At 39.3% G+C, this 26,921-nt stretch overlaps 1 protein-coding gene across 1 annotated transcript in view; it reads left to right on the top strand.

Annotated features, from left to right (window-relative positions):
* Nucleotides 1-20,741, top strand: part of TEC (tec protein tyrosine kinase) — a 54,988-nt gene extending 34,247 nt beyond the window's left edge. The window contains exons 3-18 of the mRNA XM_064449386.1: nt 3,645-3,746; nt 4,776-4,857; nt 6,435-6,563; nt 7,995-8,035; nt 8,519-8,700; nt 9,547-9,612; nt 11,362-11,416; nt 11,575-11,654; nt 12,205-12,338; nt 13,567-13,641; nt 14,180-14,351; nt 14,516-14,732; nt 15,262-15,326; nt 16,418-16,536; nt 16,715-16,872; nt 18,891-20,741. Coding sequence (XP_064305456.1) covers nt 3,645-3,746; nt 4,776-4,857; nt 6,435-6,563; nt 7,995-8,035; nt 8,519-8,700; nt 9,547-9,612; nt 11,362-11,416; nt 11,575-11,654; nt 12,205-12,338; nt 13,567-13,641; nt 14,180-14,351; nt 14,516-14,732; nt 15,262-15,326; nt 16,418-16,536; nt 16,715-16,872; nt 18,891-18,968 — 1,755 coding nt within the window. The 3' untranslated portion in view covers nt 18,969-20,741. The remainder of the gene's footprint in view (nt 1-3,644; nt 3,747-4,775; nt 4,858-6,434; nt 6,564-7,994; nt 8,036-8,518; nt 8,701-9,546; nt 9,613-11,361; nt 11,417-11,574; nt 11,655-12,204; nt 12,339-13,566; nt 13,642-14,179; nt 14,352-14,515; nt 14,733-15,261; nt 15,327-16,417; nt 16,537-16,714; nt 16,873-18,890) is intronic.
* Nucleotides 20,742-26,921: the final 6,180 nt, after the last annotated feature.

Below are 26,921 nucleotides of genomic sequence, written 5' to 3'. Positions count from 1 at the left end.
GCTTTGTATTGTTTAACCCCCCACCCCCAGTTTTCTGAGGGTAAGCAGCACAATATATTTGTCAGCATAGAGGAAATACACTGAAGAAACATTTTATCTGATAGGGGGAATACGGGCTTCTTAAGCTGTAAAGCTACTATATTGAGCAGAGGAGTAATTCCAAATGTACAGAGGATGAGCTGTTTGATTGTATATTTATCTAACTTATGGATATTTTTTGCCTTCCTGTATTCTGAGATTTTTTTTTTAGTTAGAGAAATTGTGTAATCTTATATTAGTTTCATATCTGACAACGTAGGTCTAGTGTTATAACTTCTTGATATTACTGACTTATATGTGAAGTAACAGGAATAGCTCATTCTTTTTGCATTGCATGGAAACAAGACCTATTGGCTGAACTTGCCATCCTCACTGTGAGCAAGGAGCAGGGCTTCTGAAATTGTATGAAATTGTAAATCATGGTTTTGAAGCATAGGCAAGTATGAAGTACGTATGGCATTTTGAGAAGCTTTGTATAGTAGTTTCTGTATAGTCACTTCCCTTTTGTTATTTTCAGCAAGCAGATACGTTACAAAAAATAACCCAACTTTTAGTGTGACTCTGAAGCACATATTTGTATCTATTTGTTATCCTTATTGGGATATAGTATTTTTATACCTTTATTATTGTTCTAACCATACTTCTTTCTATAGGCCTCCCTCTAAAGGTGTGTATCTATCTTCAGAAAAGTGGTACACCAGCTTTGATAGGTCCCTTGGGTTCACTGGCCTCTTTTTTTTTTTTCCAAATCCTCTGTTAATACTTGTGTCCACTTGAGATAGCATGCATGAATGTGCTGGTGAAATACTACTATTTCTACAGTGAATGTAACCTTTTTCTACTACGTTAGCCATCTTCCACCACCAAAAGCAACGGTGAAAAGTGTCCCTCTGCCTCCTATGGTTTGACATTGCATAATTAGCCATTGCACCAATTTTGTCTCTTTTTAGCAGAGGTCACTTGTTAGAAAGAGTGGTTGTGAGTGGATTTCTAATGGCTGGCTCCTGCCTGCACCTCTACTTTCCAACTAAATCAGGGCTTGAGCTCTCCCTTGATTCTACATTTCATGTCTGCTGTACACCTGGATCTAGAGCAATCCATTTGGCTTGCAGAATAAATGCAACACAGTGATGGTGTGAAAGATGTCACATTATAAAGGGAAATCACTTAAGTAGGGAGGGGAGAGAAACTGCAGTGGTCTTGTTAGCAGTTTTCTTGAGTCATCCCTTGGTTTTAATAGTGAGAAATGCTGAGCTAAAACACAGCTGCACACCTGATGATTTTAAGCCTGCTGGCCATTAATAACTTGCTTCTGATGCAATCTGAAACATGTCTGGAGCCGTACGTTTGTGTTTAATGTCACATATATGATTGGTTTTTTTAATCTGTAGAATATGCAAAAATAGAAGAATCTTCTTGGACATTAAGCTTAATTTGCTGGATTGTGTTGTAAGGTGGATCAGCTTTGAGTCGCCTTAATGGTGAAACAAACTGAGCCACCTTAAATCATGAAAGTGTACAAAGGGATGACTTAAGAAATACAATTACTAGAATGATGTTCTGTGTATCAGGAAGTTTGCTTTGCTTTTTCCCCCCAAATGTTCGTCGATAATTGTATTGGATTCCTGTCCTTTGTCCTCCTGGCAGATGTATTCTCCTTTTGAGTGAGCACTCACTGAATGACAGAATTGGCATGAAAATATCTGAGTCTTGGAGGAGAGGCAAGTTCAGAGAAAGTAGTAAAGCCTGTTCCTCTGAGGAATTTCTTGATTTGAAATTATTTTTTTGATCAAAAATCCAAGGTTGTGCACTTGGTGCAAATTATTCTTCAGCATAACATGATATAACTTTGTAATACAGCTCATGGTAATGTTTATGATTTGGCTTTTTTAATGGTTTACTAAAATGGCTAATTAGTTTTTTTCCTCTTCCCCCTCCCCCCAATTTTAGAAAGCACCTTATTAGGGCTTCTTTTTGGGGGCATGGGGGCTGTGTTTTTCTGATGTTAAATAACACTAAAAGCTTTATCTGAACTTAGTTCCTGGCATTCTTCCTGGTGCTGACCATGACGTGTATGAATTCTTCATGTACATTTTATCTGCCTGCTTTCTTCATTACAGTATACATAAGAGACAGAGTACTGAATGTGTTTTAAATGCTGATGAAACTTCCATGTTTTCCATGGATAGTAAGTATTGTGTTTCTAGGGTGGTGGAATTGTGATGGCGGTATTTAAAGCCGCTCTTTGCTTCTGTTTATAAGACGCTGTTTTTCGTTTCTTATGATTCTGCCAGACTTGTGCTATTTGGGCTGAAATCCTCTCATCCTGAGGAGAGGGCAGCCAAGTAAGGATTGGAGTATCTCAAATAATTCAGTAATGGCTTCCAAGTTGTGTAAACAGCGTCCATCTTTCATAAGCTGCGCTCTGGACTGGATGTGTTGGATGTGCTTGGCAAGTCAAAATTTTTGACATGGATTAATTCAGGACCAGCCATGAGCTGCTGCCATTTTTGTTTTGTTCAGGATCCAGTAGAAACTCTCTCTCTCCTATTAGAGACTTGGCTCTCCCAAAAGTGAGAGGTGGCCCTATACAGTTTCTGTAGATTCATCATCATTTTGGTCTCAGAAATGTGTTGTTCATGTGTTTCCTTTTCCATGTAGTAGAGCACGTTCTCAATTTCTGTGCTGCGCTCTCATTTTTAGCCTCTTTGCTTTAGGTAAAGGAAAATGGTTTTGAATGATTCCTTCAGAAACAGCCACCCTGAAAAGGTCTGCTTGTGTGCAGACTTCACTGTTATTTTCTACTGCTTTTACATGTAGACTAAATCCCAGTACATGCCACCTCCAGTTATGGGCAGTTTTTCCAAGGAGCTTCCTCTCTGGACTGTTGAACTACACTGTGTTTCCATGCATTGCTAGTTTGGGCAGCACCTGCTGAGGACCGTGGGCACTCCTTTCCTTCTTTAAAGTCTTCATAATTATCAGTTTAGGTGAGCCAAATCTCAGATGTCTGCTTTTGACCTTGCTTCTTCAGGGTTTCTGCTAGCCTTGGTCAAAGAAATTCCTTCAACATAGACACCAGCTTGGCCTAGGGATGGGTTTCACCCCCATCTTCTGCTTCCTGCCTCAGCAGGAACTTGTGTTGCCTGAGCAGCATATCAGTTTCTCTGGAAGCTTGGTGAAATGTGGTAGCCACAAAATGGTGGAAGCACTTCGGCGACAGTGAGAGAGCCAATGAGACGATGCATTGGCACCTATTTCCCTCGCTGGTTGTAACCATAATTTAAAATCAGCAAGGGGGAAGCCTTCCTTCATCTGTAGTCGAGTTATTTTTTGTAAAGAACAGTAGATTAAACCTATGATTACAACTGATTGGAAACTTTCTATAGAAAGAAGTGGTATTTTTTACTAAGCAATTATATTGTACTCTGTGCACTTTCACCAGTGTAGATCTTTATACCCCCACACCCTGTTTTCAAATGACTTCTGGAGTTAAAGCAACATCAGTATCATAAGTGGGAAAGAAAGCAAGAAGTCTCTGCTGGGAAAAAAAATTAGATAAATCAGTTATATTTTACACAATGTTTTTTGCTTTTCTCTTATAGAAAAAGTACAGAAAAGGATCTGTGGATATTTCAAGGATTAAATGTGTGGAAGTTGTAAAAAGTGATGGTATTATTCCCTGTCAAAATAAATATCCGTTTCAGGTATGTTCCTTTTATATAAAATATATAAATTAAAATGCTCTTTTCAAAAGCATCAAGCCATTTGGATGCAACTTGCTTGAAATGACTGTCACTTCTATATACCTAGCCTGTTCTCTGGCTCTCTGGGGCTGTGTGGGAGGTGGTTCAGGATCAGTGATTAAAACCTGTCCCCAGCAAGCTCTGCTCCCCCTGCAGGCCCCTCCCTTGGGAGCTGTGCCTCATACACTTGGTCTTTTATTTTCTCTGCCTCGGTTTTGCCTGGAAAGTACGTTGTCCTGGTCTTCCTCCAAAATGGGTTAGCTGGCAGCCCATTTTCCGTGTCTTCATTCTTTCACATTAAATTAAATTTAATTGCCATTAACTTATATAGGAATAAGAAAATCAAGATAAAACTTGTTGCATTTTCTTCCACTGTGAACTTAATGGAAATAAACATAGAAAACAAAGTGCTTAGAGGGGAAAAAGAAATATTCAGATATTCGGGGGCTTGGAGTCTGTGCCTGCCTATGGTAGGGAATGGTTGGAGTGGGGATGAATTCCACTGCTGGAGAGGGTACTCTGGCCCCTTTCTCCCAGGGCAATACTTGCTTGCAAAGTACAAGCAGTGAAGAAAAAGAAGGCAAGAATCACCCTAGAGCAGTACAGAATCACAAGGAGTTACGTAAGTGCTGGGAACAAAGAATATCTGATTATGAAATAGCTTTAGCAATAAAATTGAACTGTTTTTAGAAAACACATGAAGAATGAACAAAGCAAAGTGTGAAGCAAACATTTTTAAGGAATACTCTAGAGATAAGGTACCATTACAAAATACTTCCTTATTCTGCTGAAAGCACTGTATATGAATAGTAAACCCTAATAGCTGTTTCCTAGTTTCTGCGTCATGTGGCTGAGGACATTAATTTTGCCAAATGTAACAGTCATTTGTCTTGTTCTGTTTCCTCTGTTTCCTGAGGAATACATTAATATTACCAGGTGAATGTCTTTTTTTTTTTTTTTGATTTTTGTATTCTCCCCCCCCCCGCCCAGGTTGTATATGATGCTAATACACTTTATATTTTTGCACCAAGTGCACAAAGCCGGGATCAGTGGGTGAGGAACCTGAAAGAAGGTAATGAAAATTCTTCATACTTAACATCTGACACATTTAGATACCTTTATTTGAGCTGTGTGGCTGGGATGGAGTTAACATGGTGCTGTATTTTGGATTTGTGGCCAAAACAGTTTTGAAAACACATCAGTGTTTTAGTTGTTGCTGAGCAGTGCTTGTGCAGCATGGAGGCTTTGCCTTTTTTTTCCTCTGCCCCTGCAGTGAGCAGGCTGGGGGTGGGCAAGAGGCTGGGAGGTGACATAGCCAGGACAGCAGACCTTGGCTGACCAAAGGGATATTCCAGGCCATATAGCGTCATGCTCGGCAATAATAATGGGGTGCAGGAAGTTGGGGTTGGGGTTTTTTTGGCTTCCATACTGGCCACTGCTCAGAGACTGGCTGGGCATTGGTCTGCTTTGTGGGAGATGGTGAGCCTTTACTTTGCTTTAGGGTTTTTATCTTTCCTTTGTTTATTTATCGGTCTTTATCTCAACCCACAACTTTTCTGCTCTTGCTCTTTCTGTTCTCTCCCCTGCCCTGCTGGGTGAGGGAAGTGGAAGAGTGGCTGCGTGGGTGCTTAGAGTTGGCCGGCATCAACCCACAACAAGCTAGGAAAATAAAATGGTAGAGCTCCTACTGCATGTATCCACCGATTTTTATTTTTATTGGGCCAGCTCATTGCATACACAGCATGTCAATAGCAGGTCCTGGGAGTATCAAACACCCAGACTGATTTAATTTGGTTTGTGAAGTTCAACTCCAATCAGAATTTGACCCTGTGCTTTTGCACAACACGTAAATTGTCAAAAAGCTTATGCAAGCTAGTTAGTGGCATCACTGAAAAGTTTTGTTTGAATGTAGCTAGACGTCATTGTGGGCCTGGTGATGGTCTTACATAGATGTAACATGACAGGAGGTGTCTCCACTGAGATGTGACCTGATAAATGCTATTGTAGTGAGTAAAGATGATTCTTTTCAAGAACATCTTAATGCTTTCTGCCACCATCAGATGTTCACATTAATTGCAAGTGCTCTGTAAAGTAATAAGAAATAATTTCTGGGCTGGGGACTACAGGGCAGGGAGTAACCTCTGAAAATCAGCAAGCCCATAGGATGGAGGTAAGGAGCCTTTGAAGCCAAACACAGGCATTGTGCCATGGAATAGCGATAAATGTCAGCTATCTTTCCCTCCAGAACATTATTTGTAGAGGAAATTGTGTCATTTGCAGCAATAATAAAAAGAAAAGGGTCAGGGAGAGCCCCTAGGGCTTTCACAGCTGCCTGACTGCTTTGCTGGGTGCAGGTGGGCACCTGGATCTCCTTTTGTGGATGCACCAAACTCCTGCCCCTGCTCGGGTGGCCAGTTTAGACACTCATTTGGAATGAAGTCATGTATAATGCTAAAAATGTCCTGTACTGTCGTTATATCACCCTTTATAAACTTGTTAGAAGGTCCTTAAGAGAAGCAATGCTGTAGTAAGTCCAATAAGAAGTGAAGGTTATGCCTACTGTCAAAGATATTGTAATATTTATTTAAAATGTCCATCTTGGGGGTTTTTAAAAATATCTTTCAATATATGCTCTTTTTCTTCCTGTAGAAATAAAGAACAACAGCAATATAATGGTAAAATATCATCCTAATTTCTGGACAGAGGGAATTTATCAGTGCTGTAGACAGACAGAAAAATTAGCACCTGGCTGTGAAAAATATAATCTTTTTGAGAACAGTAAGTACATATGTTTTCATATGAAGTTTTTTGGGAATATTTTTCTTCTTTTTTTATATGATCCTGTCGTCACACCTGAATGCCCTAGGTATTAGGGAAATTTATAGAGCACAGTGAATCAGTGATACTGTGCCTAAAGTAAATAAAAATGTGGGTTTAATTTCCAAGCATTTTATAAAAAAGCATGTTATAAAAAAATATAAAAGCCAGTGAATTGTCCTCCCAAAAATGTTTAGAAAAAGCTGAAAGGAATCATTGAGGTTGCTGATTTTGTTTCACCTGGTTTGTTTATCTGACCAGGTGTTTACCTCAGACTGAGGGTAAAACCTGATGGTGAAAAAGATTCAGCTAGAAATGCTTGCTAGCTCTTCAGTTTTAATAACTTTTACATACCCACATAAAAGAATAATAGCCGTGTTGCATTTGGTGTAACTACACCAGTGTAAAAGTGGTACAAGACTTAATGTATTTACAGTCACACGACTGAGTTTCCTTAGAGGCTTGTAAACGTCTTTATGCTGAACCTGGATGAACTGCCACTTCCGTAGGCACATGTATCTTCCAGCACCCAGATCGGAGGTTCGGCTTGTTCAGCAGCAGATGCTGTAGCATGCAAGAAGTGCAAGCATGGCCCTCACTGCAATATTGTCCTACATGAGGATACAGTAATTATTTAGTCCTCAATTTAAGGAAAATTCCGTAGCAGGAAAATGAATTGAGCCATTGCTTACTTTCCAGTGAAATCAGCGGTGCCCAGATAGTTTCCTACATCAGGGCCTTAAATGGGAATGATGGGGACCTCTGGATTTAGTTGCATTAAAAGACTTGAAGAATAAACAGTGGCGTGTGTTCAGCCTTATTCATCAGAAAGATGTAAAACCTGACATAAAGCTCAACCTTTTAGGCGGGGGAAAAAAGGAGCACAGGAGCAAAAAAATACTCTTGGACCTGAGAGAAGTAATAAAAAATACATACACCATTTATGCCTTATTTAGCAAAGCAAGGGTCAGGGGGAGTATGATTTTTTCAGAAGAGCAGATGTTGATAGGAACAAGACCTTTAGATTATCATGGTGACAAGAACGCTGCTTCCTTTTTATATACCTTTTAAAATCTATTTATTTCTCATATATTTCTGTATCTGAGGGCTGGTTCAGGGATCTCTGTGTGGCACACTCAGGTGTGGCACAGATATTGCCAAATCCTGTGGTGAATGTAGCCTGCCGTCTGGTTTAGGATGCTTTTGCAAGACTATTTGATTGATGTTTTCCTAATGGTTAACTGGAGCTGTGTTTTCTTTCTGACTTACTAAACTATCCTGAAGGCTAGTTAAGATATTAAAACCTTATCTGAAATGTAAAACTTTTATTCAGGTTTTTAAATTTATAGCTAAATGGATATACGCAGATCTGTTCCTCTTTCGTCTTTCTAGGTGTAATGGGATTGCCCTCTCCAATGCCAGAAAAAAGTGCGGTAGGTAGCGTCTTTAAAATATTGAATAGATAATTGCTGGGTTTTGAGATGGTGTTTAGATTTCCTGTGATTCTTTCCATTTCTTACAGCAAAGGTCTACTTCTGTATGTGTCAATGGGCATTATGCTTTATCTCAAGCCCAGGCTGCAAAAAAATCCCATTGAAATTTAGTGTCACCTATTAGCTGTATCTGTGCTGCTGGTGGGAGAAGCGGTTGGAAAACAAATGCCAGCTAGTGCTGCCCTTTACAGGCAGCTGTAGAGCTGCAGCGCAAGCCAGCCCTATGGGTAGCACTCTTGTTGGTCATCCCCCATAAGCCCCAACTGCCTTGCTGGGCCACTGCAGCTCACTCCTCGGGCAACCCAGAACTAGCCCAGCTTTTGCCTCTGGGATGCTCGGCTGGCTTGCACTGGTGTCATGGTACAGGTGGGGTGGAGTGGAGCGGAATGGGCTGGACTGATAATAATGTTGGGTTGTTTTTAGCGAAGGCCTCCGCCACCTATTCCTCCAGTTGAAGAAAATGGCAACAAAGAGGAGGAGATCGTGGTGGCGATGTATGACTTTGAGCCTACAGAACATCATGATTTACGATTAGAGAAAGGTGAAGAATATACGGTGATTGAGAAGAATGACGTTCACTGGTGGAAGGCGAGAGACAAATGCGGGTAGACATGAGTTCCTTATTTTTTGTTATAAAATTCATAAGGCTATTTCCACGTTGTAGGAGTTTATATTGACTATGTGCCAACAAATAACTGTAATAGACCCCACTTTGGACCCCAGCCCTGAAATCACATCCATATATATATTCCCACATAGAAACCAATTTAAGAGTTTATAGTTTCCCAATTAAAGTATCAGCCAGCCTGCAAAGCCTTGCTAGGCTGGTACAGTACTCTGCTTCCCTAGGGAGCAGCTCATTAAAGAAGCAATATGGTTAACACTCAGCTCAGCAGGGTCTGACTTCCAGACTTGAATAATCATAATCTTATTTAATAGCTGGATCATTAGTGGCAATCTTTGAATGAGTTGAGAGAGAGTTGCAGTGAGATGCTTTAATGACTACAACTTTACATTCCCTGGATTAAAAATTTTCCCTGTGGTTTTAAAGGTGAAAGTTTCCATACTTCAATATTTTTCAGGGGTCTGTTGCAATATGTTAGGGGTAATTATGAGTTACCAGGCTGTGGCAGGCTCCAAACATATTTCCAGTGACTGACTGGGACCATCGAATGCCAAGGGGACAGGGCAGTGGAGGGTTAGTCTTCTTCACCCCTTCTGCTGGTTTGCTTCAACACTTCTGCTGCCCCTGTCACTTCTCTAGGTGCACTGAAAGTGAGTGTGGAAATGCTGATGCGGAAAATCAGTTTCTGTATAATCAGCAGTAGAGCAGGTTGGTCAGTAATAAGTAATTACAGTGAGGAACCTCTGGTAATTAGCAGAATGAAACACTTCTAGGCATGCAATTTTACATGTTTTCACTCAGATTATATATTCTATATTTTTTTTAGAAAAGAAGGATATATTCCAAGCAACTATGTAACAGGAAAGAAGTCCAACAACCTTGATCAATATGAGTAAGTGAATATTTGAATTAAAATCTGGAAAATCATAAAATGAAACCTATGCTTTAAGAATGACAATGTATTTTTAAAGTTTTGAAAGCAGTTATTTACATACGATAGCAGTTCTCAGAGAAGAAACTTAAGTATTTGAAATAGGCATATATTTGTTTAAATTCTCCTCATTGATTTTGCTGTGATTTTTAATGTAGAGTCAAGTAAGTGAGATGGCCATCTGGCATGTAGCTTTTAGGCTATCACTATTAAAGCAAAAAAAAAAACACCAACCTCCCAGTTCCCTGATATACAAGGGGAAACTTTAAAGGAAATCTACCCACTGTAAGTGTGCTGATTTTTTTTTCCTAATATTAAAAGTGACATATCTATGCAAAGTACATGGCAGCAAGATAGTAGAAAACATTGGAGGTCATTGAAAATAAACATAACAGATCAGAGATTTTGGAAGGCCGCTCTAATTTTCAAGAAAATTTATCACTCGATGCATTTTAAGTTTCAGTGTATGCCTATAACTTATCAGCTATAAAACTATAGCTTTTTAAAAGAATGCTTTTTTTCCAGTGGATGTTTAATTATGGAGTACTTATTTAAGACCATCAGGATAAAATTTAACGCTGTAGTCTCCAAGCCTGTTCCTGATATTCAAATTGCAGTACAGCATAAAGACACATTTTATGACTTTTAGATAAAATGGAGCTGTAACGAAATAATAATTAAAACCGGTTTATGAAGCGACATTAGTAGCACCAAAACTCTACTCTCAGCAGCATATGGCTCCTACGGCTGTGTTTTGACAGAAGGTATAGAATTTCTTCTGGGATTTTGCCCTCAGCTTCACTAGAGGGAATTACTTGTTCTTTTTTGCTTTCTCATCTTAGAGGCTCTTGCGAAGAGCCCTGCCCTGCTCTGTGCTGGGCTGCAGGGCTGGCAGAAAGGGAAGGAAGGAACTAGGCTGCCTTATCTGGTCGAGTCACTTTGTGCCTCACCACCTTGGAGCTGTAAGTCTGAGTCACTGTGCGGTCCAGGGAAGATTACTGCAGGTCGTCTACCAACTGCAAGAAACCACTATCTCCAGAATAGCAGAACTTTGATCAGTGGCTGCTGTGCCACTTGCCTGCTCAGTTACTGCCGTGACAGTGTAGCTCAGAATGATTGCACCACATCATTTGCAAGCTGTATGTTTTTCCTTTTTGTATTATTCACTATAGCTAGCTGAAATGTCAGTGCTTCCGTGGTTGTTTTAACCTGCCCCTGCAGCACTGAGCTTGGGGATGTGTAACCATGACCTTTAATTCACTTTCGACCTCCTCTTTGGTAGGTGGGTCCTCCTTGGAAAATCAGAACCGTGAAATTATTGAATGAAATGGCAGTCTAGCAGCCAGCTCCACAGGTGGCTCGACCAGTGTGCAGGCAGCTGCTTCCCCACGGCTGTCAACCTGCCCTTGGGCTTCTGTTCAGAGCAACTACTGCCATCAGCCTGTGTGTGTTTGAGATGTTTTTCCTGAAAGATTAGTTCCACTAACAGAACTGGCTTCCATGGGATCTCACTGGATTTGTTTCAGGGAATTTTTGTGACATAACTGCACGGTGTAAGAGAGACTGATTTCTGTACATTAATTAAAGTCCAGTTGTTGACCTCTGTTATTGTAAAATTATTGAATCTGTAGCTTTTTAATACTTTGCTTTAAGCATCTTACGGAAATCATGCACTTAAGAGACGTTTTGGTTACTGATGTTGTGTTGCAGTTGGTACAGCAGAAACCTGAACAGAAGCAAGGCAGAGCAGCTCCTCAGGAATGAGGTCAGTACAGCAACTTTGCAATATTAACCATGAAATTCTCATAAAGTAGCTTATTTTAGTAAAGCAAATGCTTATTTTGGCATGCACAAATTAGGGATTGAGTAGAAGACACACACAGCTTAACACTGTACAAAACTGTCAATATGCTTGTATTTTAGGATAAAGAAGGTGGTTTTGTGGTGAGAGACTCAAGTCAGCCTGGACTGTATACAGTTTCCCTTTATACAAAATTTGGAGGGTGAGTTTCTGTGGCTGCTCTGTACACCTTGTCTCATCCGAATCCATTTGCATCCGTCTCCAAATGCATGGGCTGGAGGAAGGCCCATGAGAGATCTCAACAAAGAAATGAGGCGTGCTGTGACTAAAATGAGCTTCTCGACTCCATGGTTAGGTCATGTTCACTTCAATCCAGGGTAGACCTGAACTGCCACTCAAAGAAGGAGGCCTCACTTTCCCTCTCTGTTTGGTCTCTTCCCTCCTGCCAGCCCTAGTGTTTGCGTCGGTATATGGTGAGCTGGACTGGGGAGCTTGCCAGGCTGAAAATTAACCTTTTATGCGTTAATCTTCAACTCGGTGTGAGCACTGGGATGAAGGCGAGTCACCAGTGGTCAAGATCTTTGATATCCAAGCTGTTCCTGAAGCGTGTGACATTGGGCATCCACGCTGTCCCTTTCAGCTTCCTTTTCCTAGTCAATGTGCTCCTCTTAAAAAATTAACAAGAAATGACATGATATTATCACTAATTGTTGTTGTTATTATTATTATTGTTATTGTTATTATTTTTCCAGAGAAGGTTCATCAGGAATAAGACACTACCATATAAAAGAAACAGTTACATCACCGAAGCAGTACTACCTCGCAGAAAAACATCTCTTTAACTCCATTCCAGAAATAATTGAGTATCATAAACATAATGCAGCAGGTAGATGAATTCGAATTTTTCTGTCACTTAAGGTTGATTTGAAAAAAAGTGTGCGGTGTTTCAGGGTTTTAATGAAAGTTTTTAGGTTTTTATATATTGTTCTTTTTCAGGGAAGTCACGAGGCACTGCGTTTTCGTGGTTTTTTTCAATATAGGCAAGCATTTGAAAGGTTTTATGTAAATACATATTAAAAATATAAATATGTTCCTGTCCCCAGAGTAACTGAGGAACAGCTGTATGGAGTCTGGGAAAATGATTTAGCTTTACATCGTGTCTCCATCAGCTGCCTGTAACCCACAGCAGATGGATAGGGATGCTACTTCCCCAGAGTACTTTCCAGGCACTAGCTTTTTACCTGCGGGTCACCACGGCTTAAAATGATCTAATCTTGCCATATAGCAAATAGATGAGGAGAACAGTAATGTGTTATTTAGGAAATCCCTAAAGATGAGTCTTTGTAAAGGTTAGACACTTCAAATCTATGGCTGATGCTGGTGTCTGCCCACTGTATGATGGGATGGGGAGAGTTTAGGAATCAGGTTCAAGGCACGGATACTCATACAGTATATTTTTTTCAAGTCCAGTCTGTGCATAAATTTCCCTCATGACCAATATTTTCCAGATGTTTATATCTAATTCAGATGACCTGGCCTTTTCTGATGATATTCTGGAAAATATGCTCCAAAACATAACCCTGCTTTTCATTTATTATAACTGATTTTACCACTTGTTTTTTAATTGCTTCATTGCAATTACCTTATGTTGTGTTGAGTTCTGACAAGATTTTAGGAGACTATTCAGCTAGCATGCAGCATTTATTTTCTATATGTAAAATTCCCAGGTGAAACTCCTGGGATTTTGATGTGTGAAACAGAAATGATCAGAAGTAACATTGAGATTTTACATCTTAGATAATCTTTCGGATCTGAAAGGGGTCCTCAGCCTTTGTTGGTGCCAGTATAACTGTGAAGCACAAATATGTATGCATATATCTATATCCATCTCTCACCAGTAAAGAAGCAGCAGCAAGTTAGATGCAGTGAGTGCTCTTGTGTACCTCTCGCAGGCACTCCGAGGTACAAAACAACGCAATAGAAGAAAACGTGGTCAAAGCTGTATATAACTCTAAGCTTATTGTTCATCAGTGTTGCCATTTGCAGTGAAAAGTGGCTGATTTGCTGCCTGGCACTATTTCAGAAGTAAGCTGTGTCTGATCTTTGAACCTCAGGTCTTGTTACCAGGCTGCGTTACCCAGTGACCCCAAAGAAGACGACAGCACCAACAACAGCAGGATTCAGCTATGGTAATTGCATGTTTTATTAAACTGCATATAGCTTTTCTAATTATTTTATACATGTGAGTTGCCTCAATATTTTCTAAAAATTCTGAAAATTTTGTACTGTGATTGGCTATACTAACCTATGCAGGTCCAAGTTGTACCTTGGAGACCCTTGCTCAGAGGATTGGCGTGCAGAGGTGCGGTGGCTGGTGGTAGGTGTGTGGTGGCAAGGGCAGCAGTGAGGAGAAGCAGAACACGCCACCAGTGCAGCTTGTTGAAATCAACTCTGATGCTAATACCACCATGTAATTACTGGCCTCAGGAAAGCTTAAGTTTTGCCTCCTGTGTTGGTCAGGAGCTGCTTAAAGGTTACATCTAGCTAAAAGTTTGTTTTGTGAGATATAGAAACGCTTCATTTTCAAGTTAATTCTAAGATGTCTTCTCCCTAGATTCCCTGATTTGTTAGTAATCCAGCATTTCCCTTTCCTCCTCCTTATCACCTACCAGTTCAGTATGTTGTCTAGTACAGCAGTCATGGGCTCTCTTTTGTTTTGTTTTATAGAGAAATGGGAAATTAATCCTGCAGAACTGACATTCATGAGGGAACTGGGGAGCGGTCTCTTCGGTGTAGTGCGCCTTGGGAAATGGAGGGCGCAGTATAAAGTGGCCATCAAGGCAATTCGGGAAGGCGCCATGTATGAAGAGGATTTCATTGAAGAAGCTAAAGTAATGATGTGAGTTGTGTGCTTGGCACTTTTATTGCCAGTTTTAGGCCTCTGATAGCATTTACTGATTATAAAAAAAGCACTTTGGGCAGGTGGTATTTTTGCAGGTTTTTGGGGTGGAGAGCTAGCACTGGGTGGAAGAAGTAGTAATGACCTGATCTCAATCTTTTCAGGAAGCTAACACATCCTAAATTAGTCCAGCTGTATGGTGTGTGCACACAACAGAGACCTATTTACATCGTGACAGAGTTCATGGAGCATGGCTGCCTTCTCAATTACCTGAGACAAAAACGGGGAGTTTTGAGTAAAGATGTCCTGCTCACTATGTGCCAAGATGTATGTGAGGGAATGGAGTACCTGGAGAGAAACAGCTTTATCCACAGAGACCTGGTAACATCCCATTAGGCAATACAGTCCTCCTTGAAAGTTTTATTTTTGAATTTACCTATTCCTTTTTGAAACAGCCTGTTTGTAAATAACTGCTTTTGTTCTTGCAGAAAATTATAAGTAGTTGAAGTTGCCTCTTTAGGGTCTAATCAAGTCTCTGAAATTGCCCCGTACAGGAAATGATGAGACGTTTCTCTTTCCCAAGAATATGAAATAAAACCTCTGAAATTTTTATAAAGAATTAATAGCTATTTGCTGTGATATAATAGCATATCTCTGTTTTGTATTGGTGCTGTTTTCACCACTCATTAATCCCTTGAGGTGATGATTTTCTAGTGATTTTTAATGAAATGGTTTAGTTTTCAAAACAGTACTATCAAGAATAAATGCACACGTACCTTTTATAGTGAGAATATACCATTGAACGTGGTGAAGTTGCTAAGCGATGAGAGCAAAGTCCCTATTAGACCATTGTAATTTGTCTGCATGAGACTGCAAGTTTTTAAGCCAAATCTAACCATTCTCTTTCCAGGCTGCGAGGAACTGCTTGGTGAGTGATTCAGGAGTGGTCAAAGTGTCAGATTTTGGAATGACAAGGTATGGCTGAGTCTGCAAACACGTTTGCGGGGATTTGGGAAAATTCACCTAACCCTTCTACTTAGCCATAAGGCAACACACACCCAGGAAAATCACAGGCAAAAATTCTCTTTTTTGACCTCTCTAGGGAACATCGTTGGTTCATTTTCTTCCAGTGCCTTTAAAGCTTGTTCATTCAGTGGTCATGTGTTGATTTCCTTACTCATTCAGTTTTGGAAAATAAAAACTAGGCAGTTCATTATCTAGAGAAGTAAGTGTGTCTAGCACTTACCACAAGAGGCCTGGCATTGAACTGACTCCATGGTCATCTTTTAGCAACTTTATGTAACATCTGTGAAAACCTTACAGATTTTAATCTTTCAGGAGGCATACTAGAGCTTGTGTCTTGGACAGCAGAGCTCATGCTGCAGAGTTAATAGTTGTTAATCTGTATTTTTGTAAATAAATAATAGAAAGAGGCTGTTCAGTGAGTTCGGGATCCTCTTGGGGTCGGCGGTTCAGAGTTGCATCTTGCTAGCCAAAGTGCTGGCAGGTGCTGAGATCCGGAGAGGGGTTAATTTCCTGCCCTTGTTAGCACCTGTGGGTGCTACATTACAGGGGGTGATCTGTGGGTGAGGACGAACTTGCTGTTTGCAAGTTGCTACAGCAACGGCTGTAGGGGGTGCAACCACCTACAAGGAAGGTGTCAAAGCACTGTGGTTTGACCTTGCTCTTCTTGGCTTTTGCCACTTTTGTGTGCTACTGAGCTTGCATGTCCCTGACATCTGAATTCAAACTGGCCAGTGAGAAACAGAGCAAGAAACTTATGCTTTTGCATTATTTTCTCTCATAATACAGACATTTAACTTGCAGGTGGCTTAGACCTGTGTTGTATAGCTACTGATCACAAGAGAAGACTCTGAGGCCATAAGAAAAATGACCTGTGTCTTGACTGAAACCCTAGTACTGGCCCAGATAAGCTATTTTTATTGTGTGATGCTAACAGTTGTGGCCATTAGGTGGCAATATAAGCTTCTAATATTCAAATCCAGTTTATAATTTGCAGGATTGGAGGCTGATTGAAGGATATAACATTTTTCTTTTTTTTTTAGGTATGTCCTTGACGATCAATACACAAGCTCCTCAGGGGCTAAATTTCCTGTGAAGTGGTGCCCCCCAGAAGTTTTTAATTATAGCCGATTCAGCAGCAAGTCAGATGTCTGGTCATTTGGTAAGACAGTTATCCTTGAAAGAAAGCACCTTTTTACTTTTTATCTTATAGCATTTAAGCTCCAGTTTTTGGGAAGGATTCAGACATCTGTGAAGAAGGGCTCAAAATAAACATCTTTTTAAGACGTTATTTCCTTTTTTCCTTAAATGTTTTGTGGCTTTTTTTTTTGTTTTTTTAGGTGTTTTAATGTGGGAAGTATTTACAGAAGGAAAGATGCCCTTTGAAAAAAGCTCCAACTATGAAGTGGTAACGATGGTTAGCCAAGGACATCGTTTGTATCGGCCCAAACTAGCCTGTAAGCAGGTGTACGAAATGATGATGATGTGCTGGCAGGAGGTATATACTTTTTTTTTTCTTTGAACTGAAAAAATAGTCAATCTAGCAACAGCAATTATTCCCTATTGCAGCAGTCTGACTGTATCCAGCTCACTCAGCTATTCATGTATTTATTGCTAAGACAAAGATCTTGCCCTGGTTTGCAACTGAACTAGAGCTATGATAAGAAAAACCGCCGAGAAAATGTCTATGAAATAAACAGACCCGTTGGATTAAGTATGCAAAGGCATTTAGTAACAAAATGAGATAACTGCTAAATCTGTGCTGGTCATGATTATATCTGCGTACAACTACTCCTAGCAAAAAAAATTCAATCAGAACAGCCCAGAGATGGAGAACCTGATTTTATATTGCCTCAGTTTATTAATCATTGCAGAAACATGCCAGAATGACCAAAAATATTTTTAAAGGAATACTGCATGACCTGATTATAAATTATATAGGAAATGTAGATTAACTTGCAGTTGAATTTAAATACAAATCCCAAGGTTTGTAAAGAAAGATGAAAATACACTGTACTATTAATCTTCCTAACCCATAAAGGTACTGACTGTACAATCTTCACAGAGGTCAAAGGGGCAGCAAACCCAAATTTAATACTTTATAACTAAATCAGTATAAAACAGTTTTTGTAGTATTAAAGCAGAAAGCCTCTAAGGCTAGGTGCATTTAATGAGGTGCTTCTAATTTTGAGAGAGCAACTGAGGAAACCAAGAATGGAAAGAGCTACGTGATTTATTTCTAGTTAGTCTTTGCCATATGGGGTGCTGGGGAAAACCTGCTCTCTTCCAGTAACAAAGATGACATACTGTCTTATACTTGTCTTGGGGGAGAAGGTGCTGGAACAGAGACCAATTAGTCATCAAACCAACTGGTGGAGATCTAAAACTTACAAACTGATTGGTTTATGCTGCAAAAAACGCATTGAAAACAACAGTGCCCTGGAGGGCCTCAGAAAGACAGATACGTCTGTAGTTCAAAAAAAGCTATTCACAGGAGCCAGTAAACTACAGATCATTGAATTTTGTTTGTACTTGGTAACCTGCTTGAAATAGTCATTAAAATGGAATACTAAATTACCTGGAAGATAATGATAAGTTATTTGCTAATGCTCTTTGACTATTAATACGTATTTATACGATTTATATGAACATCACCGAATTGAGTAAAAATGTATTGATTTCATCGGGGTTATTAACAGTAAAATCTAAGCAGTCATCAAGTGGGAGAGAAAGCATCTTTGCGACTCACAAACAGGACACAAATAATGGCAAGATACTGTCAATCTTTGTCATAAAATACGATTCATTATAGGTACCTCAGTCCTCATTTAATAAATTTATTAATGATTTGTAGAGGGAAGTGACTACTGAGGCTTCAAAATTCAGCAGGTGATACAAATCTAAAGAGGCTGATAAATGGAGGAAAAGTGCAAGATACTCAGACATTCAGAAGATGCTGAATTATCTGTGTCAGCAAGGTCAGCAAAGAGACTACCTCAGTGTATTGCCATAACTAAACAAAACTAATAGGATGTTATAACACGTAAGGAACTGTATGGAAAATAAATAGAGCAGATGAAGGATGCTGTTGCATAAGTCTGATGCAGTCTCATTTCTGAGTCCAGAAAATAGTGTTGCAGTAGAAGAGGCTTCAGAGAATGACACTCAAAATTTTTAGAAGCATGCAAAACTTGTGTAAAGAAAGATTGGAGCAATTCATTGAGGGAGGTGGGGATGGGGAAGAAACATGAAAAAGTGTAGCACTATGCAAAATAATGAATTATATGAAGACTGTAGCCCAGCAACATCTATTTATGCTTTTTCAAAGTGTAAAAAACAAGGTGACACTTACTGAGATTGACACATCCAAAATCCACAGGAGGAAATATTTTTGCATGTCACATCTAATGAGATGCTAAATTCATCGCCACAGAATGATACCGAGACCAATGATTTGTCAAAATCAACACAACTTTGTTGCTTTCTGATCACCGCTGTGCATGTTTTTATTTCTAGAAACCAGAGGGACGCCCGACTTTTGAAGACTTGCTTCATGCAATCATTGACATTGCAGAGGGTGAAGATGCTTTCTGAAAAAGGACAACAGTAGCCCAAGTACAGGAAAGAAGCCACTTTCCAGAGATGTGACTTTACCATTTCTTTTTAAAGGCTTCATTCTGTAAGCTGCTGGATGCTGCTAAACAGCGTGGGGAACCTGTAACATCTGATCTGCTCCAGTGCAAGGAGCATTTTATGTGATGTTGGAAAATAGGCACAGTATCTTCAGCAATACTAGCAGTCTTTATATTTTCTATGAAAAGTCGGCATTGCATAGCTGGCAAATTGAGCTCTTTATGGGGGAAGAGAGAGAATGTGGCCAAAGCCCAGGAGCCTAATTTGCAATTACTGGGTTGGGTTCATGTACATACAGTCCATGTTTCAGAGTTTCTCTTTACACAGGCAGTAGTGTTATTAGTGATTTGCGTGCTTAAAAATTGAAGGTATCTATAAATGTCTATTTACTGACATTGAAATGTTTCCAGACGTTCTCCAGAAACATTATTTTTTTCAGTTGATGGTTGTTTTATGACACATCAAGAACACAAAACATGCCTCTTCAATTTGCACACAGTAGGTTGTTAACAGCACAGTCTTCAGTAACTTTGTAACACTCAAAAAGCTTTGCTTCAGAACTGAGCCATTCTAGGCTTTTTGGTCAACCAGAGACCTCCCACAGTTAGTCTTGATGTTACTCAAGAAAAATAAGTCCAAGATTCAGCACAGCTGGCTGACAGTGTACTATAGTACCTTGTTCTGGATTAATTATAAAATAATTTATATGCTGTATGTATTGTAAATAAGTAAATTTCATGCATTTATTTATATAAAATGTGTTTTCCTCTTGAAATTTTCAAGCACAAGTTTGTCCTACCTTCACTTACGTACACAACTTGATACATGGGGTTGTAAATGACAGAAAGTACACTCTCAGGTGTGTCTAAGGAGGGCTCCTCTTTCTGTCTGTCTGTCATCTGTACCTACGGTGATCTAACCTTTCTCTTCTTAACAGAAAATGCCATACTACACGTGCATGTAAATAAACTGAATGTTAACTATTGTTTGGAACCAACTAATGTGTTGCCAGTAACTTACTGTCATAGCATCATAAGTCAAACTCCTTATTCATGTGAATATGGTGTTACGATAGTCCATGTATATGTATATATATAGGGGTGTATGCACACTCTATACTAAATATATATATATATGTAGTAGTATGAAGATATATTTAAATTAATTTGGCCCTGATGAAATGTTCAGTGCAGAAACACCTCAACTCTCTTTAGAAGTTACATGCCCTTTCCCCTCTGCTAGAGGCTAATGTCTCCACAGCCTTGCTGAAGCCTGTTTAAATTAACCTGATTTTGTCCCAGTGGATGTGAGGAGTATTTGCACTTCAGTTTTGCTGTAGCCACTTCCTGAGTAACTCTGTTACATGTTTTCTTTTTCTTTTACTTGTGCCACGTGTAATAGAAAATATATTGCACAAAAACTTTCTTTATTTTGCAAGTAGGCAGAGAGGAGTTTGGTGAATTTTATTTCCAATCAGATTAATAAAGGTAACTATAGTTGACTTAATACATTCCATCATTGCTGCATCTGAGTATTTCTGTAACCAGTTTTGGAGAGGCTTTGTCTAAACCTTTCTGCTCAAAAATAGGAAGCCTCTTGTTTCTCAGAAGAAATGTTTTCCTTTTCTCATGCTATTTCATTGAAAAGTCAGAGCTGTCAGAGAAGATTTAAATTGCTATTTCCTTTTTTTAATGACAAAATCTCAGAAGATTATTGGAACTATGCAAACAAACCTGTTAAAGTGTTGGGCCCAAACTACCCAATCATTACCAACCACATATATTGTTAAAGGGGAAAATGTAGGGTTTCCTACCTGTAGTAGAAAAAGGAACATGGAAGACCTAAGGTAAGACGAGCTTGTGTTTCCTTCCCTAACTGCTTCTTTGCACCCCAGTTTTTCAGTGGAGACCCTGCAAAGTATGGCATTGCCAACACTTTCGACCCTACATCATAAGGAATTCTATAGGAATAAGTAATGTTTCCCTTAAAATGCAAATGAAGCATAGGACAATCAGGATATTAATAGTTTCCAGTGAACCTTAAGCCTGTTTCTAATCAATAATTATATATATATTATTGATTTATATGACAAAACACATGCTAACTGCTGACTTTTGGCAGCAGTTTCCTCATAGAGATGGGTGCTTTGAGTCTGACCCTTTTGCCTGCCTCTTCCCAGCACGTGGGGATGATTTCTGCATGCCTGCCATTGGGTTTGATGCTTAGGATGCCAGGAACTGTGAGGCACCTAGTTTTTAGATGAAAGTATTTTTTTAGTTGAATGTAGCCTTAGATGGTTAATTTTGGAAAGGATCAGAACACCTCTGGAGGCAGCTGTCTTGCTGACTCTCCCAGTGTCTTCAAAGGCAGGTTGAAATACTGCACCATCCTTTCTTCTGGATGAGCTTGCCCATCCTTAAGCAACTTCAGTCTTTCTTCCCCTTTTTATTATAACTGATTTTTTTCAAATGATGGGGTCAAAATTTCATCCAAATAGAACCAAGTGCTGTAATTTACTTCTGACTTTTTTTTTTTAAGAAATACTTAGCCTCACTGATTACAGTTTAATATTTTTTTTTTCTGTAAAATGTGTTTGATACTAGAAAGCAGACCTTTTTTTCACTTTTTTTTTTTTTTAAACTGATGCAAGATACTGTCTAGTCTGGGGCTTTTTTTTAAAAAAGGTAAGTAGGCGGGGTCAAGCAGTATTTGTGGTTTGCCATGTTTCATATGAGAGCAAAGAGCTCGGCTAGGGTTGTTTTACTGGCACAACTGATGAAGAAAGGTTTGCATTTTCATTTGAATATAAGCGGACAACCAGACATGATTCTTTCTACCTGTAAGTAAACCGGGCCGTGTATTTTCATCTTGCAGTTTTGTTTTGTGCAGCAGCAGTGTACCTGGCAAACGAGCTGTTTAATTACTGCCATAAAAGTACCAACCAGCTTTGTCTTGCACTGCTCAGGTGACCTCTGTTCAGACTGCTTGTCTTGACTTTCAAAATTACTGCACGTATATGAATCCGTTGTATGATGGATTTAGCAAAGCAACTACTTTTACATACAGATAGGGACATATTCCCACAAGCTGTCCTTAAAAGCATGTACAACATAGACATGAATAAAAAGTTCGGTAGAAGTAGGGCTGTCTTTCCTCCAGAGCAGAATTAACTTGCGGGAAAGACGGAAAGCCTTAGGTTGCGCATGTGAAAAGCTGAAAGCTTGTCTTTAAAGTAAACTATACTGTTGCTTTCTGCTAGATTATTGATTTTCTAGTACTGTTTAAACGGATATACCAGATCAGGAGGCAGACCGTGTGTTACAGTAAGGATTTGGGTTTGATGGGTGAAGCTGAGTTTGTAGTGTTGAACAGTTAACCTGCTGCCCCTGCTGTAAGGGCAAGAACTTCATGCAAAACATGCTAGAAGAGTACGAGTCTCAGACGTGGACTGCAGCACTTTCAAGGTTAGTAGTGCTTTGAGAAATGGTGAATCAGAAAAATAAAGTCAAGAAACCCATGAAATAAAAAAATGATAAAATGCAAATTATAAAAATCTCTAACTTGTTGCTTGTATCCTTGTTACCACTTCCCCAAGGCTGTAAATTAGAGTGAGTTATAACTGAAGGTAGGAGGAAGGTTGCACATATAAAGGTATGCGAATTGGCCACCTATACAGACAATGTTATCAACCCAAAGCATACTGCTGGATGTGTGGGACTTTATAAGGACAGCTATTGGCAGCAATGGACTATCTCAAGGAGCTGTGTGTTTTCACTCTTCCATCTCTCTTTTCATGGGACTATCTTTCAGCTTCTCAAGCAAACAGCTGTTCCTGACAGCTGGCCAATCGTTTTCTTCTTCCTCTAGCATCCCGTCTGCTCCATTGTGTACAAATAAATTTGGTTTTGGGCCTCTAAGTTGGTTATCAAAATGTCAGCTGCAAAATTTTAGGCTAAGTATTTGTCAGGCTAACTTCAACTCCAGTTTCCTAGTATTTCCACTTCATCCACATGCTTGTCTTGCCATGATATCTTTTCTCATTTCAAAACTGCATGCTAAAAGGTCTGATTTTGGGCATCAGAATTCGATAGGCTGTGATAGGTCTGTGCTAGTGTTGGGATTCCTATTAACCTGTTACCAGGGAAATACTATGACGCTTTTATAACCAAGTGTCTTCCTCCTAATATAGTCATTTCCAGAAAGAAAAAGACATAAGCAGTGAAATGGGCTACATATTTTGTTCCTGTGTTAGAATTGGCTGAACTTTGTCTGAGGTTGCAAGCTTTCATCAGAAATCAGAGAAATTAAATTCTTCTTACAATTAAAGAAAGAATATTTGGCAAAATCTAGATTCAACAGCTCACATACTCATCGTGTTTGATTTGAACTTAGGTTTTAAGCTACTGACTTTAATTGCTCTGTGATGACTTACCCTGAGGATCAAAGCCAAATGTGTTTTGGTAGCTTATGCTTTGACAGAACTCAGGGAAATGTGGGCTGAGAGGTCTAGTGGGGCTGTGAATGCTGAAGAAACCTTCCTTCATGAGGATTTAAAAGAAGCAAGTTTTGACCACTTTTTCTGGAAGTTTGGGGAAAATTTTTGCTTTTGTAGGAAACAGATAAGTGGGGCCTGGAAATAATGATAGGTCCATAAATACTTCATTTTAACAGACTTCAAAAAAATAATTTGCTGTTAAAAACTATGAAATAGGTCTTTCTGTTAGCCTATATTTCTTTCCTGTGTCCTGTCTAAGCAGTCTGTCATTCATAATACGGTAAATATTATTGGTGCCTCTGTTCTCTTCCAAATATGGAATCTAAAATGTGATTTCCTTGCTGAAGCACAACCCTCACCGATACCATCACTGACCAATTTTTAATTTATGAACCCTTCAATGTGGTTATTTAAGTTAGGGACCAGGGGGTCAAGGCCCGCTAATATGTATGTGACTCTAACACCCTTTGACAAATCCAGAGTGTTTCGCTTAAGAAAAGGTCCTTCATCCAAAATGGAAGGAAATCAGATAGCATAGTTCCATTCATTTCAGTGATTTGAGTTAGGGTGTAGCAGAAAGGAAAATCAAGAAGAAATACTTAAAGCAATTAGTAAATTCTAAGAATCTGTTTTCAAATTCTGAATTACATTTTAAAGGATAGCAAATTTTTTGCATTAAAATGTTGGGTTTTAAAATTTATTATTTCCTATTTTGTCTGATGGCTGTTGAATAGAAGAAAAGAGAAAGGAAGGAAGAGCCCGAGTCAGAGGAGGGTGTGTGTAGCTGTGAGAAGCTTCAGGCAGGAAGCGCAGGTTTCCTGTAGCACTGTGTAGTGAGTGTTGCTGTGGCACCTGCAGGCAGCCCTCAGTGTAAACATCTTCCTTGGCTGCTAGCAGAAGGTCAAGATGTGAGCCAGTTTAATCATATTATTCATTCAGTGTATCAAAGCTTTCACCATTTGCAGTGTTGGCCAAGACTTTCTAAAACAGCATCGCAGAGTAGCTTTGGGCCTTTCTGGAGTGAGTTATGAACTGAAAAATATTATTTTAATCAAGGGGAGAAGAAGTGTTGTGCAAGAAGTTTACCAGTGACTAGGGAGGATGTAAAATGCATAGATCGATACATAGGTCTTTGCTTGAGGTGCGGAAATTCCAATTCCTCAGGTCAAAACTTAATTCAGTTTAACTAAAGCAGGACTTAGCTCCACAGAACTGAAGGCCTTTCTCTATGTTCCTTGATAATGTTTCCTGGCAGACCTGACAAATTTCCAAACAGAAATTAACAGTTTGCACTACTATAATTTATGCTCTTTTTGATTTCTACTGAGTAATTCCACAAGTGCTCTAGGAGTAAAGTATGGACAAAAGAATTTCAGAAGCAATGAGGTTGCTGAGAACAGATGTGTAAAAACAGGTTTGATTTCAAAAAGCTGGAAATGCTGTCCTTTAGGATGATAAATATCTGCTGGATTGATAGGCTGTGACTGGACCCTTGAAATACTCCAGTAAGGAGAATGAGAAGTGAACTTTGCAGAACTGTGCAAAGGTTGTGCTGCTCCTCAGGACCCAGCAATTCAGTTCAGCATGGGCTGATCTGGCCCATGGCCTTAGTCTAATCTGAGCCTTCAGTTTTCACCTGCAGAACTTGGTCATATTTTCTGTGGTCTTTAATTGGTTAGACACTCTAGCCCTGGAAAAATCACTCACCAAATGAAGCACACGTCCCAGGGAACACTGTAAGTAAGGCTTTAACTTATACCTTTTCTGTGGTTCTACGGACAGGAGACTAAATACTTAATATCGTATATGCTTGGGATGTTTTAAAAGAACACCATATTCATTTATTGCCAATTGCTTTTAGCACAGTAAAGTGGGGATCAAACATGAAAAGCATCCATTAACACAGCAAGTCTGAAATTCACTGAAGGCAAAAAGGACTGCTGAGTTTATGCTATAAATTTATTCAAATTGCTGGGCCCATAAAGAAAAGCAAGACGGAATTACATGTCCATAACACCTGAACCCTTCGCCTTTGTGCTAACAGCCAAATTGTTAAAATCTTATTAGAAGATCATTCTTATGTCACATTGAAACTCCGCAGTGCTGCTTCTAAATATATCTGGTAAGTGTTGTATAAGGGGAGCAAGTTGTCTCATGAGGAATAATATATTTAATTAGACTAGATGATTTAATCAGAAGAAGTAGGCAAGCTTTCAAATGTCATATTCCTTTTTGTACATCACTAAATACTTTATAAACATTGATTAAAATCCATGGCACTGGCTGAAGTAAAAGAAACGCAAGAATTTTTTTCACCAGTGGTGTTCACTGTTCATGAAACACAGAAGTGATTATAAAGAAATGGGAACCTAACACAATCTAGGTCAGGGGACAAACGCAATTCCTTCCCAAGATATTTGGGAAGGTTTGGTAAGTAGCATGTAATTTTAAACAACCCTTTTTCTAATGAAATTGCCGTAACTTCCTCAAAAGGCAGTACCTGCAAGACCACGCTGTCATGCAATATGTTTCCAAGGCCCTAATACAGCTTTAGAGATGCTCACTCCTTAACACCATGACACTAATTTACTCTTGAATTTTGGGGGTTTTGTGGGGGAACAAAAAAGCAGGGGTAATAAACCAGAAATAATTCCTAGCTGAGTGATCCTCATTCCAAGCTTGTTCTTACATAGAACATTAGTAATCTCTACCCTGTACTAAAACAATGCTAGAGAGTATGTTCAGGCAAAGTTCAGCCACTCTAATTTTAAACAGCTGAGGGACAGTTTAATGTACATTGTTAAATTATGCAGCAAATAAATTGCATTGTCCATATATTTTCAGCCTCGTTTCTTTAAAGAAAATTGTCAGTGTCAGCTGGCTCGGGTATTTGTAATTGCTGCATTTCGCATAGCCGTCAGTGGAAACTTTTATCAAACAGTTGATAGAGTCTTCTGATTAATGTAGGCTCACCAGCTTCCCACACGATAGGTTCTTCACAGGATGCAACAGTTGAAGGGAAATTGCCCCATGACTTTCAAGATAAATACTTTAACCAAAACACGTATGAGACAGGTCTCTTCCTCTTCCAGCTAAGAACTAGTTTTGGTCTTATTTTTCTGACACTGACATTCTCCTTTCTTTTATTAGTGCAAGATTCGCTAAATTAGGTACCTTCATAGAGAAATTAGTTACATTTTCATCATGTAGTAAGGTTGCTTAATGTTGCTTGCGTGAACTGTTGGTAACGGGCATTGGTAAGAAGTCTTACAGGCCACCAGAAGGGACATTCTATTTATTCCAGGCTGGATTAAGTAATTAGGATCAACAAGCCAAAAATGCTGTGAGAGAAAATCAACTGAAGTGGAAGACACTGGTGGGAGAAAAACACCTTGTGAAAGATAAAACAACGAAATACC

Source organism: Phalacrocorax carbo, chromosome 4 (genome assembly GCF_963921805.1).
Source record: "Phalacrocorax carbo chromosome 4, bPhaCar2.1, whole genome shotgun sequence".
NCBI classification, from domain to species: Eukaryota; Metazoa; Chordata; class Aves; order Suliformes; family Phalacrocoracidae; genus Phalacrocorax; species Phalacrocorax carbo.
This window is presented reverse-complemented; position numbering and strand designations above follow the sequence as displayed.